Source organism: Sitophilus oryzae, unplaced genomic scaffold, assembly GCF_002938485.1.
Source record: "Sitophilus oryzae breed Bouriz unplaced genomic scaffold, Soryzae_2.0 scaffold_165_pilon_pilon, whole genome shotgun sequence".
Lineage (NCBI taxonomy): Eukaryota > Metazoa > Arthropoda > Insecta > Coleoptera > Curculionidae > Sitophilus > Sitophilus oryzae.
In genome coordinates this window covers 2,110,883-2,133,132 of record NW_022146347.1, presented here as the reverse complement: position 1 = coordinate 2,133,132, position 22,250 = coordinate 2,110,883, and the positions used below count along the sequence as shown (strand labels likewise).

General features: G+C 31.5%; 1 protein-coding gene across 4 annotated transcripts in view; it reads right to left on the bottom strand.

Moving 5' to 3' along the window:
• The window catches only part of LOC115880798 (spectrin beta chain, non-erythrocytic 2), a 180,430-nt gene that overhangs the window by 56,213 nt on the left and 101,967 nt on the right, over positions 1-22,250 (bottom strand). For 3 of the 4 annotated variants that reach the window (XM_030898084.1, XM_030898082.1, XM_030898083.1), the window contains exons 1-2: positions 15,898-16,120; positions 353-528 (exon numbers count right to left, since the gene is read on the bottom strand). In XM_030898084.1, the coding sequence (XP_030753944.1) occupies positions 353-528; positions 15,898-15,937 (216 nt within the window). In that variant the 5' untranslated portion in view covers positions 15,938-16,120. Of the gene's footprint in view, positions 1-352; positions 529-15,897; positions 16,121-22,250 lie in introns of those variants that run through there. The other variant, XM_030898085.1, reaches the window with a different exon arrangement.

Here is a 22,250-nt window from a genome sequence, read left to right as displayed (position 1 = left end):
CCGAATGGAGTCCTCAGACGGCCATTTTTATTAATTTTTAATTTATTACTTTTTCAAACATGTTCTTCAAATCCTTCAATTTAATAGCTGTTAGTAAGAAATTTCACTTCAAATATGCGCACATAGTATACACACAATTTTTTTTATAGTAACAAACAGATTGTTATGTTATTACTATATGAAATCCTCATTAAATGTTAATACTATAATATATAAAAAATCGAAAATTTCTTTAGTAGTTATTGATAGTTTTGACATATAATGCACAATCAGTTATAATTATCAAGGTATATGTATATAAAAATGAATTTCTTTTTCTAAGCTCTTTAATAACAAAATTATGTTTGTTTACCTTTGATAAGTAAGAATTCATCCATTTTGTGAAGGTTTTCTTTTGAATCCGAAGCCGCTCCTCCTGCAAGACCTTAATGCGGCCCTGCTCAAATTTATGAACGTCATCTCTTTGAGTCATGCTGGATCTGCTTTCGGATGAGGAATTGCTTGATGTTTCATACTGCAAGGAACCAGCTGTAACAATAAAAAAATCTAATTATTTTATGTCGTTCTCACACTTTGTGTGTTTTTTTTCGATTGTACGGGACATCTCTCCAACAATAAAAATAGTTTGTGAGACATATAAGTTCTAATCCTAGATCAAAGCATCAAGTTCCTTTAGAAATGACAATTGATGACATTTACCATACATTTAACTTTATACGGTAAATGTCATCAGTCTTCATTTGCCAGCTATTTCCGACGGAGTAATTTTTCAGTTCGTATATTTTTTTAGTAAGACTTCTTCCTATTCTAAATTTCGATACAAATAAAATTACTTTTGATATTTTAACAGAAACTAAGTGCTCTTATTTAATTACAAATTACTTTAGCAGTCCAAATAAAAATCAATAAGAAATCCCTTTTTTACTTATACAATATGATCGAAAAAAAAGGGGCGTCAACGATGGCTATGGAATGAAGATCGCTGTCATTTTATATGTAAAATTATATGGGGGGATTGGGACTGTCATTGGTCGTCATTTCCAAGTCAAATGGACGCCGTTTTTTAGATCATACGGTATTTTAATAGGTAGTTTGACGTGACTGCTATCGATAACAATAATAAATAAAAAATAAAATAATAATTTAAATTTAAGAAAAAAAATCATTTTTTGTCATTATTATAAATCAAAATCTTTCCTGAATCGTTGGACAAACTTTATACTCACATTTCATATTCATAATTCACATATTAACATTGAAATAAATATGTTTTAGATCTGTTTCACGTTATAATTAGATAAAATATACGATTTTTTATACGACAAAGTAATAAGTTTTTTTTCCATTTACAAACGTTATTTCTGGTCAACCATACATTTTACAATTATTGTATGTAATTCTGGTTTCTGGTTATAGTACGAATATATGTAAAGTGTGTATGTTATGTCTGCAGCAATATCGTGACACATTCAAATCGTTACAAATAGTTCTTTGAACTTTGGCTTCCGAGAAATCTCGCACTAATCGTTGGCAAATACCTATTTGTATATAGATTCGTGGATTTCCAACACATGTAGGATGTACCTACTTACGTACTTGATTAGTTAAATTTAAATCCTTGTTTAGATTGTAACAAAAATCGGCAAAATTCTGAAATACAAATGTATATTTTTTGTAGCAAAGCAGGACTGCTTTTAGAGCTTTATTTAGCTTGGTACGCTAGTAAAAGTCTATTAGACTAAGACCAAGACTAGACCCTGCAAGACCAAGACTAGACCCGGTCTTGCAAGACTACTTAGTAACTGCAAGACCAGACCAGGGGACCCTAGATTTGAATTTGATTGAGCTTCTTCCATAAGTACTCCACGCTAACTTAATTCTTCTGTTCATTTCTGGTAGTAGAGATCCCGAATTACTTTAGTTTTTGCTAAAATCATTTTCGAGACCCACTTTATTGCTGGCTATATTTAGTTCATTAATTTGGGCTTGTAGTTCTTCAGGACACTTGGCAATTAGAATTATGTCATCAACAAGTCTTAGATGGTCAAGATATTCTCCATCTATTTTAATCCTTTGTTGGTCCAGTCCAGTTGACGGAAGATTTCTTCTAATATGTTGCTGTAAACAGTTTTGGGGGTATCGCGTCTCCCTGTCGTACTCCTTTGCCAGTTGGGAACTCTGGGGTTGTTTTTTATATCGTTACTCTTGCTTTGACTTCTCTTGTTGGCGAGAGTTTCTATATAAATCGTATCAATATCTTCTTTAGCTAGGACTTCTCTTATTTATTTATAATATCCTATATTTATAAAAAATAGAATTGCTATTTAAAAAATAGTGTTGATGACGTCATATCTCAAATTTGGAATAAGTTGTTTAAATTTTCCTATATTAGAACTCAAACGCACTGTTTGAGCACTTAAAAAGGGCGTGGTTTAAAATACTAATCGAGGTGTCCCCCCCAAAAAAATACAATTTGTGTGATTTACTAAATTCATTTCAAGTTAGAGAATCACCATGTATAGTAAATTTTTGTTTTGGAGATTGTTTTACCTAATTTTTGATATAGAGATTGAAAGGTATGACTAGTTTTAAAAAGATTCAACATTATTGGAAGGTATGGTATTACAACAAACATAATTTAATTTTTTCTGACTACTATTTATTTAATTCATAGTAACGAGGAAACAATATGTTGTAATTGGAAATTATCAACTAGTCCACAGTTCAATTAAACGATTATTTCGAGAAAATTACGTACTAAATTTCTAATACTATCCTATAAATAAAAAAAACATTTACTAAGGTAAAATAAACAGAAGCGTCAACTTTATGTCGTCAACTTATATCAATGCTTTCAAAATATATCAATTCTAACTAAAACTGTTTGCCCACTATATTATAACACAATCTAATCTTATCTAGACAATATTTCATTAATAATAATATATACTGGGCTATTATATTAATATTTTTATATGCAGTAAAAAAACCGTATCTGTTTTTATTTAATAAAGCCTCCATACTTAGAATAAAGGATTATTTATTATAACAGAATTAATAATAATATTACATATTTGAAATGTTAAATTGTCATTTTTAAAAATAGTTTTATTTAGGCTTAACATCCAAAACTGTCAAGATATAAAAATTAATCCTCTTTATCCCCTTTTATTTTAAATGAATTCATTAGATCAAAAATAAAAAAATGTATGGTTTCAATAAAAAAAGAAAAAAGATAAACCTTTATATTGAAATAAGAAATTTAAAAAGATAATATTTTATATTAAAACTAGTTGAAGCCTGGCACATCCGCCACGACATCGACGTCAGGAAAAAATACTTTAATATTAATTAATTAACTTAATATTTTTTTTAAAATTAAATGAAAAACAAAAAATCCGGCGACGATTTTAGTAAAAAAGCAACTTTCTAGAGCAAGTAGTTACTTCAGTAGAGACAACACAGATAAACATTAGCATTTTATATATGTAGATTTGATATAAATTCAAAATATTTTGAGAAAGGAGAAAGGGGTAAAATTGAGAAGCTTCTAAGTACTGTATGTAGTTTACCAAAAACTCGCTGTTATAACTAAAATGGCAATCCACATGTCGAACAAAATGGGACTTTGAATGACGTGGGTCAAAGTTCAAGTAGCATTTTATATTTTGTTTGTCGAGCATTCTAATTTTATTCTTATTAAAAAGTAATCCATTCCCAAATTAAGTTGTTCAAACAATATCGAGTTTAAGTACTTTTTTATTCTTTGTGACAGGTTCATTTGAGTTCACTTTTCTTGGAATCGCTACTGAAACAACCACTTAATAAAATATATGTTCTTTTAAATATAAAAAGAAAATATATTTTAGTGGAGTGTTTTTTTATTCAAATTTAATACACCTAAAGTCAAGAACATAGTGGAGCGACGAGGATAGCGGCGGGCAAGCAGCGCGATACCGCGTCGAGCAAGCCTAGAGGTGCTGAAACATAGTAGAGCGGCGAGAAATAGCAAAGTACTTGTGCAAATTTATTATTTTTATTTGCTTATTGATAATTTAAAATGTTAACAGTAGGCTAAAATTCTGGGCAGTAGTGTTGCAAACATTTGGTTGATTCGAAACCAACAAACTAGAAGGTGTAGTGAACATGAAATTTTCAAAAATCGGAGTTTACGAAAATTTGTTGCCACTTTATCACATAACTTATCTAAAATGTACCTGTTATGGCGATTACTATCTTTCTGATCCCATAAAATATCTCTTACAAATACTAAATCTATTAATTTTTGGGAATCCATTATTTTTTACAGCGCGACAGAGCGACGAAAACAAAATTATTTGAATCGATCTCGCCGCTCGATCTAACCGCTCGAGCCTCGAGCAGATCGCTTTAGTATGTTCACAGCAGGTGGATGACACTTCTTATGGGAGAACTGGAAATGGTTGAAAACTTGACTACAAGCGATTTTCTAGGAATCTTCCTTACCGATAAATTATTGACAAGAGTGACAGATAAAACCTTGACATTCTTTCAGTATAACTGTTCATCCAATGCCTTCTATTAAAAGATCAGCCTACGGGCGGACTTTTGTTTACTTCATCAGCTGTACATACTTAGATATTGGGTTAGATTCCGTTTCATATTTTGTCGGTTGATTTTTGGTTTTAACTCTTTGATTTTTGGTATTATTTATTATTGTAGTGCAAAAAACTAATTATTTTGGTGTTGAAGTACATAAACTACTACCAGATATATGGTCACTCTCGGTTTCGCATAAAAAAATAGAAATTTTAAAAATTACACGTTGTGCAAGTGATTTAACCTAAAAGTGCCCATACATTTTTTACTTATCGTGATTTTTGTGTGTGTTTTTTAAGACTCTAACAATTCATCAATAAAGCTTAAGTGGAGTGTGTTATTGGTGCTATGCCTCATCTTTGTTGTGTTCCTGGTGGAAAGGATAGTTACTAAGGATAGTTATTATACTAGGCAGCCTAAAGTGTCCGGAAGAGCAAGAAAAGTGGGTACGAGTTATAAATCAAGAGAATTTTATTGAAAATATCTTTAATAAATTTAAAAATAATATTCTCCCATGATGGTATTAATGAAAACTGGACAATTATGTTTATTTTATTCATATTGTGGAATCTCCACTCCAAGTGTTGCTGGTTCAGCTTCGATAGATTCAAACACGTAAGTAGGTATTATGATCTAGGGAAAAATAAAGAATATGTGTATTAGAGATCATGAAAAAGATTATTATTTTGAGTTCAAATTTTAAAAAGATTTTTGTAAAGACAAGACTGATACAGTTTAAAAGAAGAATGTGTTTTTGTTTGATAATATATAATGTATGTTAAGCATAACATATATTTGTTCAGTAATTTTTAATGAATAGTATTGATTATTTATAATACCAAATTAATATCAAATATTTAAGTGATGGCTGAATACAATATGAATAAAATAACAATAAAATTGGTATATTTGCATAATACAAAATTAAGTTTTAAGAATAAAGGTGTTACTAAAAATACTAAGAAATTCATATTTCTTTGTTTTAATTGGTCTAATGTTATTTACATTTTACGTAAGAATTATACCGTATCATCGAAAAAAATCGGCGTCTAGTTGGCTTGGAAATGAACATCGATGACATTCCCTAAATAACTGTACACATAAAATAATTAACTAGAATTTTACAATCTTGGAAAATTTGATATTCTTGAACCTTGATTCTAAATATTCTAAATTTTTGATTTTTTTGGAATTTAGGTTCGGGAAAAACGCTGATTGATTTTTCATTTGGTTTTTCATTATTTTTATTTGGTTTAAAAAAAAACGGTTCGGCTAACATTATAGCCTCCATCATTGTTGTGTCATATGAAAAAAATAGTGTCGAATATAATCCAAAAAATTGCATATAAAATATGCACACCACGCACATAATGTTTACTACGTACTCCATAGTCAATGTAGATAATTTTAGTGTTAAGAATAATAATTTTAAAAAATATGTGGTCATCTTTTGATAAGTTTATATTAGTTTATTAATTGCAGTAAACATTATGAGGTGTGAATTATATTGTATATGTAATTTTTTGGATTATATTCGACACTATTTTTCTCATATGACACAACACTGTGAAGGCTATAGTTAGCCGAAACGTTTTTTTTTAAAACCAAATAAAAAATAATGAAAACCCAAATGAAAACTTAATCAACGTTTTTCCGAACCTAAAATCCCAAGAAAATCAAAAATTTTAGAATAATTTAACATATAAAATGCCAGCGATCTTCATTTCATAGCCATCGCTGACGCCTTTTTTTAGATAATATTGTATTATTTGTAAATATAATTTTTCGAACATTGATACTTGCAAAATATACATATAAATTTTGTGAATGCAAATAATAATACATCACTATTAGTAGATATTCAATGTTTTTTGTTAAATTAGATCGATTTTCAAACCCCAAAATTTAAAATATATTTACATTTTACCCATTATCTTATGTACCTATACATTATTTGTACATTGTAAAACATTTGCTGCATATGTATGGTTCATAGTTTATTTGCCAAAGTATTTATTACTATAAATAGGTATATATGTTGTAGTTATTAACTGTATATTATGTATATTTCATTTAAACTATATCATTTTTAAAATACAAACCAAAAATCTGAGGAATAATTATGTTTTCCATGTATTCTACAACATATTTATTAATCCGTTATATCTAACTAGCGTGACGTCATAAATCTCGCCCGCAGGCTGATCTTTTAATAGAAGGCATTGGTTCATCTCTTTTTCTTTCTAAAGTGTGCGTTGAAAGGAGACAAAAACAATTTTTTGCAACCCATAATTTGTTATTCGAACACCACATTTCTCCTTGTCGGGTCGTTGACGTTGACTTGTCGCCATTTTATTTCTTTTGTTTACACGCTGCAGTTTGCTTTGTAAATTGAATACATAAATTATTTAGGCAAATATAGGTTTTTGATAAAACTCCTTGGACTAACGTGTAGGTAAGTGTTGATAAATAAGTTTTTTTTCATCTTAACATGCTCATTGTCATTCTCCTGATTTAGGTGACAGAAAAGGATCATCAAATCAAATTGAATTTTATATTTTTTCATCCCAGGACCGATAATAAAATATATATTTTATGGATACCTTCCTAAATATCAACGAGATGAGCCATCGGAAGAAAGGGACCATAGTACAAAACAGAAGGGTGATCTTTTTTCTTTCCACTTAGGATATTGAAATTATTATATACTGTAGTCGTGTTCGGCATTATGCTCTGAGAAATATAGATAAACAAAGAACAACAGATATAAAGCATCCCAGAGGAAAAGAGAGGCAATACCTGTACTCTCTCTCTGATATTTGTGAAAGTTACGGCAAAGTATTGTTGTAAATGTCATCTTTTTAATCGACCTGAAAACTTCGAGCAAAAAGATGACACTTTCAACAATACCCTGACAGATATCAGAGACGATACAGGTTCTTCCTCTCTTTTCCCCTGGAATACTTTTAATTTATTATTCTTTGTTTATCTAGATTTCTAAGAGCACTATGAACGAACTCAGCTTGTATGTTTGAAATAATCGTCCAGCTGGCTTAAAATGATGATCGATGACATTTCCTATATAATTCATAGATGGCTTCATTTCTAAGCCATCTATGACGCCATTTTTTTCAGTTTTGTTATAATTAATTTTGTCTCTTGATCTACTTGTAACATTATTCTTTTAATTTTATTAATTTATTTTGTTGAAATTAATTTCTGTTGTATATTTGATAATGATATTAAAATGGTGTATTTTTTGTGTTTTTATGTATGTCATAATTAAAAATAAATGAAGAATTAAAATTTTTTATTTTTTTAAAGTTCCCGCCATGCGTTACAATCTAGTCCGTAGTTCCTACAAGCGATATTGGGGGCGCTAGTAGCAGTAGACTTGTCAACAGTGTCAAATTTAAACGTCAATTTCACTTTCCAATATTTAGCAAGGCGCTCGCACTTCTCCTTGTGTATGTGTTTTGTGGTTCACAGTGTGAACGTAGTAAGTACGTGTGAACGTCACACGTACTTATTTCCTTCACAGGTTTGTTTTGGACGGGATGTCGCGCTGCTTGATCGCCGCTATCCTCCACTATGTTCTTAGCCTAAGAAATATTGCAGTTGACAATAAAATTGTTGCATAGACTACAATTTCATTAATTTTTATCTAATGACTATGAAACTCGGTTCAACAAACATATTTAAACTGAAAAAAGGCCCATTATGAAACAATAATTGAACTGTCAAACACTGTCTGTTTAAGGTTGATTCTCATTATACGTTCCGTCTCCATTGCATTCCGTGAAATATATAGTGAGAATCAACATTAAAAATCATATTAAATTGTTCAAATGATGAAAAGTCACAAGCGGATAGAGTGTATAAGCTAGAGAATCCAGGTAACATATATGATTCAGAAAACTAAATCATTCATAAAATTGAATGGTAATGGGCAGGTCACCCAACGAGAATGATCGACGAACACAGCTTATTCAGTATCAGCTGGTTATCTTCGCTTGTTTTTGAGTGCCCTAGTGTCACCTTCTGCACCTATTTTCCTACACATGTCAGTAGCCGGAATACCAGACCCAATCGTTTATTTAAACAAAGCTTAAGTAGAACCTCAAACCCGAATTGTTACATAACATAAGATAAGCGAGTATTCTAGTAGGTTCTAAATGATCGCAAATCGGTACGCTCGCTGGTTGTGAATAGCCTGTTAACCTAAGACCTAAGCCTGAATAGGCTAAGTTAATAGATTAACGCTTAAAAATAAGCCTTACCATATCATAGTTAACGGCGGAATAAAGCTGCATATGATATGATGATGATACAACCTTAAGTTTTGTTATGAAACCCAATTAAATGGATGTTCAGTCGTTGTTTAATTTTAAAGAAGAGTGAATGATTTTAGGATTACGATGTAATGATAATCAATATCAGTGTCATTAAAAATAGGTCGAGATGAACGTAAAAAAATAAACAATTACGTACTTGAAATACGGTTATCTTAGCGAATCAATTTTTCGAACAATATTTAATTATATCTGGATTTGTTTGTATGTCTCTTATGTACTGTAACAATAGATCGTTTCTGTGTGTGCATATAGCATATTTTGAGCTGAACAAAGTAAGCTACATGTATGATATTTTTTTTCTATAATCTATTTATTATAATAGGAACTAATTAGGTTGGAAGAGTTTTTTGTCATGTTTTAAGTTAATTGTTCTAAGTTGATTATAATCATGGTCTTGGGACTGGTTATAAAGTTAATATAGGTAACAATTAACAATAATTGAACTGTCAAACACTGTCTGTTTAAGGTTGATTCTCACTATACGTTCCGTCTCCATTGCATTCCGTGAAATGAACACACACAACCCAACAATGAAAATCACAACCAACAATTAAAAATGTTGGGCCACCATATAGGAAAAATAGATTCATAAACTTGAAATTATTTTTCCCATAATTAGTCCAATCAGTGGGGGGCCTCTGCCATACAAAAGGTGGTGTAGTAGTAATTTTTTAATATGTTGTTATGGTTTCGGTCTTGATGAAAAATACAAGTTTTCGACCTTGGGGTGCAACCGCTCGAGCCGCCATCTTGAATTATATATACAAAAAACTGTATTTTTCAAAATATATCAGCAGCGGTTACGATCAAAATGTTGGAATAAAAGTGAGATATCGATATTTTTCGATGTATCAAGTATAACGGGACATCGTAAAAAGGGTGGAACAATTTGGGTGGAGTAATAATTTGAACGGATGCAAAAAGGGCGAAGAATATTTTGCAAATAACAAAATTTCAAGGGAAAATGAAGTTTTGTTCGCTTCTCCAGAAAACAGCAGGACTCAGTGACACCATTGGCATTTTTAAACATCAGGATGCAACACATCGCAGATGCTGAAGCACGCTTTCTCGTTGCTTTATTTGGTGGCAACTTGGAAGAAGACACCTTAGAAGAAATCCGCAACCAACGTTTTGCTAGATCAACCACAAAAAGTAAATCCAATCTTGCTTCATTGCCACCAACGAAGGATGCTGCGCGGTTTCATTTTTTCAGGACATATCATCAAGTCTAGAAATAGTACGGTATCGAAAAAAAAACCTGAAGACTGGGCAGCAATGGGCTTGTTCCACTCGCCATGACAAAACAAGCAGCAACGACAACTTATTGAAATTCATTTCATGCACTTGTAGAAAAGGATGCGGCGCAGCATGTGGTTGCAGGAAAGCTGGGTTGAAGTGTTCCGTTGTATGGGGCTTCTGCAGTGGTCAATCATGCGAAAATGTCTCGGAGGTTCACATCGACATCAACATTGGGGACGAAGATGACCAAGACTTAACAATGGAAGAGCAATATATTCCCATAAACACCGATTACGATGACACCGAAGACAATACTCAAAACGTTATTAATAACCGACCCGGACCATCAAAGAAAAGAAAACGCTAATAAATCGCCATGGCACTACCTTATTTTTCAGTTTTTTTTTATGTTGTGCGTTATATTTCAATAAGACATATGAAGCTTATAATATATTTTTTCGCTCCGTGGCACCGTGGACTACCTCACCAGCCGCTGCTGTTTATCCCTATGTAAAAAATAGCAAGAATTTCGGAAAAATTACAAAATTGGGGTGTTTTTGTACCTTCTATCGAAGATGGCGACTCGAGCGGTCCCACCCCAAGGTCGAAAACTTAGATTTTTTTGTCAAGACCCAAACCATAACAACATATAAAAAAATACTACTACACCACCTTTTTGTATGGCAAAACACCCCACTGACTGGACTAAATATGTAGTTAAATTCAATATGTAATTTTTCATGTTATTAGTTTTTGGACTGTAAAATATATTCATAAAGCTTGAAAAGTGAACAAAGCGCAAGTATCCTACAGGAAGAACTGGCAGGTAATGCCATGGTAGCGAGGAAAATATTTAGAGGCAGCAGGCAATAGCATCACAATCTTGACATGCAGACAGTAACCAGTCGATAGATGGGTTAAGAAGGCAACCAGTGTGAATATTAAAAAACCGGACCCCAGACAAGTGCCAAGATAAAATGAAACCAGCAGTTGTAAGTGGGCTATATTTTGCAATACCCCAATATGGAATCAACAATATCATTTCTGGCGATATCTAGAGGCAGGCTTCGTACCGAAATTGTAACCTTGACATTCCCAACTCAATCGACACTTTTACAAAATAAAGCTGTATAACAAAAAGATGGACTGTTCGGAAAAGAAATGTTTAAGTATCCAAAAAAGTGACAGAAATTAATCACAATAACGTTTCACATAATGATTTTCTTACAAAGAAAATACATATTGTCTACCCACCTTCATACATTGATAAAAGTTTGCTTGCTAAATATAAAGCCTGCCTTCAAAGTATAATATGAAAAATAACAAGACTTTGTTTGATATAAGTAGTGGATAAATTTTATATTCTACGGGTTCTACCTGATTCAATGTGAATGTTCCTCATCTTATTAACTAGATATTTGAAAAGTCTAATTAATAAGTCTTTCTCTGTAATTTTAATAATCGATATAGATAAGATATATAGTACATGTGTCCCTTCCTTCGAATAAGTGGTTAATATTGATAATCCCAGTAAATACTCTACTCCACGCCTACAAGGTTATAATAAATACTCGTTATATCACAAATTTAGTAGAAAAATTAACCGTAAATTGTTGTTTCATAATTTGATGAATTTCTGTTAAAAATATCGATGAAGTAAGATACGATAACTTATCTATATTATTGATTTATATTTTTATGAGGTACCTAGAGTATAAGTTTGTAATTTTAGATTAATATATTAAAAAAACATGTCCGTTTTAAATACGTCAAATTTAGTGAAATATAGAATCCAAAAAACCCAATTGTTTTTATTCTTAAAAATAGAGTTATTTTTAAGGAATTTTGTGTCATATTATTACATTATTATTATATCAAAAATTTTATAAAAAAAATTCTGCTAAAAGCTGGATAAGAATTATGTATTATTGGTGTCAAAGAATAAAGAAAAACTCTTTAAAAAGTCAATATGTATTGAAATGAACTCATTTTACAAAAAAGCAGCTTTTTAATGTTTTATTTTTTTTTGACGGTCAAAGTATACCGGGTGGTGCATCGTCGTTGGAAAATAGGATATCGCATGCAAATTTTGAAGTGTCAAAATATTGGCTCCCCTGGTGATTTTACAGCAAAGTGGCAGATGCGCAATACACATGCCAAATTTGAACAATTTTGAACAAGCCGATTTTAACTAATTTAAGAAAAATTGGTAAAAACAGGTAACAATACAAAACCAGGCAAATGCCAACATATTTTTTAAGATTAAAAACATTTTAAATGATAAAATTATTGATAAAATGTTATATCTTAGGGTCATAATTCATAATTATAAATATTCTTATCTAAATCATAGTATCATTTTATTCAATTTTTTAAATATAAATTTATTTGTTAAAAAATTCTAAATCTCTCTCTCTCTTTCTGTCTCATGGTTATCTAAACTGCATTTCAAACGGATTATATACACGAAGTGTCATAAATTGTTACGTTGGTATTGAAAATACCCCATATACATATACTCCAATAGCCCTCAGATAATTAATATATTACATTATAATTATTAAATACTACATTTTAGTTGTTTGAAACGTGAAAACGTAAGACGGATCATTAATATGCCATTTTTAGATATTTCAATGTTAAAAAATTACAGGCGTAATGTGGGCACCAGAAAAAATGGCGCATATGACATTATTACAGGACACACGACAGTTCAGCATGTAATGTGGGCAACAGACTCACCAGATCTATACCTAGACTGACAATGTTTTATTGCTCCTTATCTTTTTTTGTAGTTGTAATCGGCATAAATGCCGATTACAAAAAAAAATGCCGTTTTTTAAAATAAACGTAAAAAAATTAAAATTACTACATGCTAATTTTGCATTCACTCTAAAATAAGGAATAAAAAATCAAAACAAATATTACCCACAGTCAACAACTTAAATGGCATTAGCAAATAGAACACTAAACTAACTGAAATGATTTAATTTTAATATTTTTTTTATATGGACCAAGGATGTTTATTATTGTATAAATGAGGAACGTTTTAAGTTTGAAAGCTGTCAACATAACTTTTTGTCCAGGGGAAAAAGTTGATAAGAGTCAATTTCTTAAGTTTAGGGTTTTACAATATTATAGTAGGTCTAACTCATGTCTAACTGGTCCCTACAAAATGTATAAACTCTGCAGGGCAATAAGTTGTTAAATCCTATTGATTGAGCCTAGTAAAAATATAGAATATACGGAAAAAACCTGATAGTGATAACCAACAGCCGTCCAGAACTCTCCTGTAAAATTAGTAAAATCATGTTATCATCTTTTCATTTCAAAAATGTTATCATGTGGTAGCAGACCACCTCTAGTATTTCATTTCATTATTTCAGCTTAAATTTTGATCACTTACGATTTTTAATAGGCTTCATTTGTGTACCCAAAATAATAAATAAAATTAAATACCTTTTATAGGGTATTCTATTTTCTATGTCACTCAGTAGTCTTAGTATACTTAGACTACCATACGATAGAAACAAGGCATCACAGTTGGAAAATTAATTTCACTGTTACTTTGTTGGCAAAACTTTATGATGGTGAAACATTCTCTATAAAGATCTATAGAAATAGATCCCCATTTACAAATCTTTTTTTTCGGTCATACGGTACTTCCACCGACTACATTTTATAAAGGGTGTTTTATTCCTCTTATAGGATACTAATACACTGGCTCAGTACTTCCGGAGATTAGTAGAAGAATAAAATTGACATGTAGAGCATTTAGGTGTAATTTCATATTTTTTTTCAACTTTCGAATGCATCTCCTTTTTCTCCTTTACCTATTTTCGGGTATTTTTTTGTGTATCTTTGTATTACCGACTTGGAAAATGAGAAAATGCTATCATACTGTGACATATAAAGTATTTGCATCTGGATTAGGCGATTAGCTATACGTAATATTTTCTTTGCATAAATATAGTTACTTATAACTTTCTGCATTCATTTAGTTTTATGCAAATTGTTTGCAGAGATAGTAAACATCATAGAAACTGCAGATAAGATAATAGTTTTAGGCGATTAGCGCACCTATTTAGGATCAATGCATGAAAAAGTATAATATTGATTTAGCGCGCAGTTTGGTTTCTCATAATACATTCCCAATAATGGGTGCGTTTCCATAAATACATAGTATATCTATATATTTATTTGAATGTGGTAGACAATGATTCAATATTGAATGAAATTAATTTCAGCACTTATTTTTAACTTACACAACGTACCGGTCAGAATTTAACAGTCAAATGTATCACTGTTATCAAGTGTAAGAGTTACAAATAAATAACAACAATGGCAGTCCGAAATTTCTATACTTTCAATACCTATATTTGTGGGAAATCTTTAAATCAACATAAAAATATTCTGGCAGAGTGCTTTTTGAAATTAACTCGCACATATTTTCTTCTCTAAATATTTTGTATACTGGGTAACAATTACAACCAAACCAAACCAAACTAATATCGGGAATAGGATGCAGAATGTAGATGTATGAGAGAGGATTAATCACAACGACCTTACAGATCTATTGTATCCCCCTTTTCTTGAGTTAAAACTCATCAGACAGCCTCAATCTGAGACGGTTTTACATAGGTTAGTTTATAAAGGGTTTTACAAAGTTTATGGCAAGAATGGTTATCGTCTCGGCGCACTCAGTGAATAGGTGTTCTGGTGTTCCCCATTTTTCCCACAAAATCTGCATTCACCGTTGTTCCTTGCCTTTATTCTACTAAGGTGTTCATTAAGGAGAGAGTGTCCTGTTAAAAACCCCGTTACAATCCGAAGATTGTTTTTACTTAAAATAAGAAATATCTTTGATTTTTCTCGGCCGTAAGTTCTGAGAAATTTTTTCGAGTGCCTCAGACCGTTGGAGGATTCCCATTCCAGGTTACGGGTTGAGTCTTCCAGGTTCTTGAGTTCCGCTTTATGTTGGTTTCCACTTGGGAAGCAGAACGGTTCTGGTCCAGTTAGTGGAATGTTCGTTCCTTTTCTAGCTAGATCGCTTGCTTTTTCATTGCCGGCTGGCACCCAAAGTAGGAGGACTTTATTTTCTTTCTCTCATTTGTTCAGCTTTCACTATGCTGTCTTTGCTTTCTTTGATAAGCTTGATCGGATAAGATGGCTATTTCTTGTTTCCGATAGTTCCTATCTAAGCTAAGTTGTACGCATCTTCCGGTAGCGTAAATTTTTGCCTGAAAGATGCTGGGGTAGGTGCCCATTGGTTCGGAGTATTTAGTTTTCGGTCCAAATACTCCAATCCCTGTTTCTGTTGAATATCGGGAATAACATCCTGACAGTATTTTTAGTTCTAAAATATATTCCCAATTGCTACTTTTCAAATTGTTCGCTTTATAAAAATAGAAATACCAATATTACCATTTCATTTCCCAATTACAATAAATGTACATTGAGTATCCCTGACGTTAAATAACTAGGATTATTTTAAATTGTTATTATCTTGATACCTAATTCATTAAAACCAAATGCAACATTATCAAAAGCCATATCAAATATTGATATAGCATTTTTTATATTTAAAAATATATCCATTTAATAAATTATATAACAATATAATATGTAGTATGCTAAACTTTATGCTATAACTACTAGTATCTAGATCTAGATAAAACAATACTAGATATACAGGGCAACTGGAATTATATTGTTAATAACATACCGTATGAAAACTGGCGAGATCCGGGTAGTTTGTGACTCATTTTAACCAATATTGAAAACTTCTATAGTTCGAAAAACTCGAATCACGCACTTTGTCACGATCGTTTCAAATTTTTTTGGGCCCCATCGTCAACATTATTGTCTATTACACCTAATCTCGATTTTAACAAAATTGTAACTTGCGTGACAACGTTACATGTAATAATCGATGTTGTTACAAGTACATCGTTTAAAAATTCTTATCTCCGTATCACATTACAATCAGAAATTAGATAAAAACTTATCATCTATATTTACAGAAACAGGTCTGACGGTGTTACGGATAATTGCAAATTTGCATGATTTGAATAAATATTTTGGAAAACTCTGTGGGAAAGTTTCCGTTGTCAATCATTACACTATACCGGGTGGTGCATCGTCGTTGTAAACATAGGAAATCCCATGCAAATTTTTAACTGTCCAAATATTGGCTCTTCTATTAACTTTACAGCTAAGTCGTAAATAGGGGCTTTAAAGGTCTCCGTATGCTGAATACACATGCCAAATTTAAACAATTTTGGACAAGCCGATTTTAAGTAATTTAAGAAAAGTTGCATCTGCTATTTTTAAATTAAAACTGAACAGGTAACAACAATGCAAAACCAGTCAAATGTGAACATACCGTAAGTTGTCAATCTACCATTTTATTTTTGTCAATTGTACTTGGTATATTCTTTGATCTACACTACTACATTATAGTGCCTGCGGTTAGTGTCCCCAAAATGCATTTTTGTAATTTCAAACTGGATCGAATCAGGCAAAAGCCTAACGTTTAGAGAATATAATTTGACATTGACAAAATTATAGGATGACAACTTAAGGTACGTTGGCATTTGCCAGGTTCTGCATTGTTACCTGTACAGTTTTAATTTAAAAATAGCAGTTTTTTTTAAATTACTTAAAATCGGCTTGTCCAAAATTGTTCATATTTGGTACCTATGTGTATTCATCATACGCAGGCCTTTAAAAACCCCATTTAGCCGGAAGCTGTAAAGTTAATAAGGGAGCCAATATTTGGACAGTTCAAAATTTGCATACAATTTTTTGTTTCCAACGACGATGCACCACCCGTATAATTTTATTTTGAAATGTTTTCACTATTTATTATTATAATTTGATATAAAGTATCACAACTCATTTTTTAAGTAGGGAGAAAAAGTTACTTATAAAAAGTGAAGAGGGAGAAAATACTGAAATTTTAGGAAATCCAAAAAAATAAAAAATAACAAGCTTTATTATTATTATTGTTATTTCCAAAACGATGAAAATAATAATTAACACTTTGCCATTGACACTTATTTTCATCTACAAAATGGGAAAGTTAATTTTCCAACCTGACTTTTTGGGTTCGAGACATTCACCATAATTTTTCTTTCTCTATTCCAATATCCTTCATAACTACAATATAAAATGCGATACAATTATTATACCAATTGATTTTTTTGAGAAAATAATTGTTTGGAATTTCCAGGAAACTCGATCTAATCACCAGAGATAAAGTCATTGCGGTAGAGTTGCCCTACCAGTTGAGCAACAAAAAAGCCTTTTTCAAAAAAAGTCATTTTAATTAATTCATTATGTATTACCTAATTAAAATGAATTTTAAGTTATGGTATCATGGGTTTCACAAAAGAAGTAAATTAGGTTTACCAAAACCGCAAGGTTCCATTATTACCAATAAGCGAGATAATGCCACCAAAATGTATAGGGTGTTTCGTGGAACACCCTGTAATCTCAGCAGTCATCAATCTTCATCAGTTACGATCCCTTATTTAGTTCCAATCCTTTGGACTGTTGAATTCTGAATTCCTATTTCTAAAGCATCAAGAACTCGCTATAATATTTAAAAACGCTAAATCAATTTGTATCTTACCTAGGAACATTACACCTTTGCATTGTACTTACTTCATATATAGGGCGTCCACAAGCAAGAGTTTTCTACCAGCGTCTCTTTCCCGAGAAAAATAATTTATAAGCTTAGCAATGAGCTTTGGTCATTTTAATTACATCTTTGAGATATTCTTGCAATAAAAAAATTGGAATTTTGTATGACAGCAACAATCAATTTTTAATTTTGATATGTCCGTTAATAAAATTATAACTCCAAATCAAATAACAATGGCAATTACTAAAAAGAATATGCAGTAATTTATGAAATGCCGTAATGGCGTCACCAATCTCTTTCATTTGGTTTTCAAGTCCGTAAAGTATTTTACGTAGAAACCAGTAGCGTAACTAGTTTTTCGCTGAGAGCTGTCATTTTTGAAATATGACTCAAATTTATGTTTTTTATTAATTGAACACCCTATATATTATTTTTTATTTTATTTGTCTTGTCATGAGCTTTCTAAAAATATAATATATTTTCATAAACAAGGTAAAGAAATATATTTTTTAACTTTTTAACATAAATAAACCTAGTTGAAAAGTGTATTCTTATCGTATTTGAAATAAACTTGTACAGCTTTTAGATAACACAATGTCAATAATGTCAATAGGAGTTATTGATATTTTTAATGCACTTGTATAAATTATACACACAGAAACTAAGGTGGAATAGTCAATGACCAAAATTTGACGTCAAATAAATTATTCGATTGTTTTGATTACCTATTTTAAACCGGCCGCCTATGTTAAAAAGTTAAATAATGCATTATTTTACCTTGTTTATGAAAATAAGTATAGTGTAGTAGTGTACAGTAATAGTGTTAGTATAGAGTATTTCATAGCAAGTCAGATAGAATAAGGAATAAAAATATAATAAACAGGCTATCCCATTAAAAAAAATGTAAGTTTGGTTCATATTTCAAGAATGACAGCTTCCAGCAAAAAACTAAAATATAGTTAGGCCACTGAATTCTACATGGAAGATTTCTCTCAAGGTGCGTATTCATTATCCGAACGAACGAACGAACGAACGAACGAATGAAAGTGCGGTATATTTAGACGGGGACCGAACGCATGCGGCCGTTCGTTCGGTCGTGCGCTCGTCCATCCGCTTCGAGTCGGTACATCTAAGGCGTTCGCCTGCGTGCGCTTTCAGATTTAAGGTGCGTATTCATTATCCGAATGAACGAACGAACGAACGAATGAAAGTGCGGTATATTTAGACGGGGACCGAACGCATGCGGCCGTTCGTTCGTTCGTGCGCTCGACCATCCGCTTCGAGTCGGTACATCAAAGGCGTTTAGACGTCATGGTACAAAGAATACAAGGTATGATCGATAGCGGCTCCAATTTCGTTCAGTTCGCGCATACCACCTGTGACGTCACTAGGAAAATAATGAATAAATAAAAATAAAGAAAGTTGACAGGAGATCTGCATTTTTGAGGTTATGGTTAAGAATTGTTTATTTTTAAGACTTTTTAGTTCGTTTAATTTAATAATTACTAAAACCAGCAGTTCCAAAAATATATTTAAAAATAATAATTATCTATTAACATGGATTTGGACGATAATAGGTAAAAATACTAAATTTATTTCTATATTAGTTTGCGATGTTTATGGTAAATAATTTTCATTTTTATTGCCTCTGAATTCACATGAGGACAGAGATGAGGATATCTATGGAAAAGTAACCACAAGAGGAATTGTTACATCATTTAAAAAATGTTGGGAAGTTTATTGTTTCCCATCGAAAAGTAGAAAATGCCAATGCAGATGAACGTATTGTAATTGTGATAGAAGTAATTCCAAGGGTGAAGTTTATTATAATTAGTGGAAGTAATACCAAGGGTGAAGTTTATTATAATTAGTGGAAGTAATACCAAGGGTGAAGTTTATTATAATTAGTGACCTGTGCTTCTTTTTATATGTAGATGTTTCTGGTTTTGAGAATAAATCGGTTGAACCACACCCAAAATTTAAAGGAAGTATTTGCATACCCAGAATATGCCCATCAAGGGTTATATAGCTCAAATTTCCTTTAATGGTAGGCAATTATTCAATGCAAATTAACTTTTAAGCGACTGAAATATTAAATAGTTTACAATATGGTATATCACTAAAATATATTACTTTTAGGTACAATTAGGGCCCGATACATTTCAAAAGTAGAATATTATTTTATATTAAATGAGGTATTGTACTAACAATCAATTTATATTAATAACGGAGATTAAAAAATAACAGAATAAATAGTTCTTTTTCTTATACTACAAAAATAAATTATAGAATACAACAGTATTAAAAAAAAATAAAAAGTGATGTTCCGGCCGAGATTCGAACTCCGGTCTCTCGCTTCCTAGCCCGACTCCTTATGCACTGCTCCATAGTAACTTGCTTAGCGATAATTCAATGACGGTATATAACCAAAAAAAAACAGGTTTATAACAATATCTTGACGATTTGAACTGGCGCGCGAATGAAGAAATGCGTGCGGTCTTCTCGTGCGGTTCTATCGTGCGGTCCCCGTCCATACCACTAGCGAACATTCGTTCGTTCGTTCGTTCGTTCGTTCGTGCGGATAATGAATACGCACCTTCAGAGGACTCTGTATTTCAGGAACTAAGACGGCTAGGAAAAATCTGTGGGTAGCATCAGGGGGGTGACAGTAAACCGGAAAATTGGAAACAGTTGTGGCGCGGTTCTACCCAGGCAGAAAGCATGGCCTTCTAGACTGTCCTAGACAAAAATCTGAATATTTCTATATGATTTCTGTCAATTTCTGCTACGGAACATTTTTATGCACGTCGGCGTCCTGTTCTTTTGTCTTTTGTCTGTGTGTCAGTGTGAGCCTCGAGGCCTCTGGCAAGGTCGGGCGCCATTTTAATTTTTGCCGTTTAGATTTGATTGGAAGTTTGTTTCTGATATTTCGGCTGAAATTTATAAGTACAAAGATGTTTTTTGATATAAAGTTCCTTGTTAACACTTTAATAAAGTATATATGATATTAATTACATGAAGAAAATGATGAAATCGACGTTTCGGCGTGTAGCAGGTATGGGCCATATTATAGGTAAAAATAGGTAATATATTAACTGTTTTTATATTTTTTTAGCTTTAAACCCAAGGATCTTGGGATATTCTTTCAAGGATTTTTCCGTATCTCTACTTTAAAGACTGATCGGTGATTTTGAGCAATTGAAAGCAAGTTATACAAGGTAAATTATGATTATTGAACTATTATTAGCCTACGTTAAATTTCTACAAGATGAACAGAAATGCGTAATTACATATCACATAGGTACCTATTATGTATTTTCATAGCAATAATGCTATAAATCTATGTATGTAGATTATTTTTAAAATACAAATGAGGTATTAGATGTATATGTATCATATTTTTTATTCATTTTATTTTCATTCAAGTCCTGTTTGATTTAATTCACAAAAGTCTTATGTAGGTACCTATATTTATATTTTTTACATATTTTTTTTGATTCCAGGTTTTGTGTGGGTTCCGGTTGCCTTTTTCCTGCTTCCAGTTATTTATCCGTGAAGCTGTGAAAACATTTATTTATCTTCAAGTTTCTGTAAGTCAATGCACTGTTACTTTACTAATTCGCTTTAACACAGCATCTCTGATATTATTTAAATATTTAATATTGATACAGTAGTTTATTGGTTTATAGCTCTTTAATTGTGTTGATTTGCATATTTACATTGTTCTAAATTCCAAATAAATATTTTTGAGTAATTTTGTTGTATTATTTACTACTAGAAAGAGTAAAAAGTATATTAACCCTCATTTAAACCTCCTGAACAGCCCGCCATTAAAAACCGGAAACGGAAATAAATTTCATAAAATTGAAATTGTCATATCTATGTCATGTCATAGTCATGTCAAATGTCCCAGCCACCATATCTGAAAATTAGTTACCCAGGCAGCCACGCTGTTTCCATAATTTAACATTGACTTGACACTTCTTCTTGTATTTATTATTTTATGGGTAGCATCTTTAGTTTCATAATAAAGTAGCACGGCGATGTTAAAACCGCATCTTTGTAACTGTACTCATAAACGAGAAACCATGTAAAACACACGAAAATAGGATACCCTGTACAAATGTCTTTTATCGAAAATTCAGTAATACGGACAATTCGATACTTCGAATAAGATATAAGGCAGATAATGTTCGAAGCTGCACTATAGTTTGAATAATCGGATGAACTGAGACATGAATTCTGACCTCTAGTACTTTACTAATTAAACCAACAATTTATTTTCTAAGTTGCAATCGTAATGTCTAAATTTATTTTTACGATTTCTAGTAGTTCTAGGTAAAATTTTATCAATAATTAGTTCATTGTTTTTTTCAAAAATATTATCCATATCAATCACTGAATAAATGAAAAAGGTTTAGATAATGCAT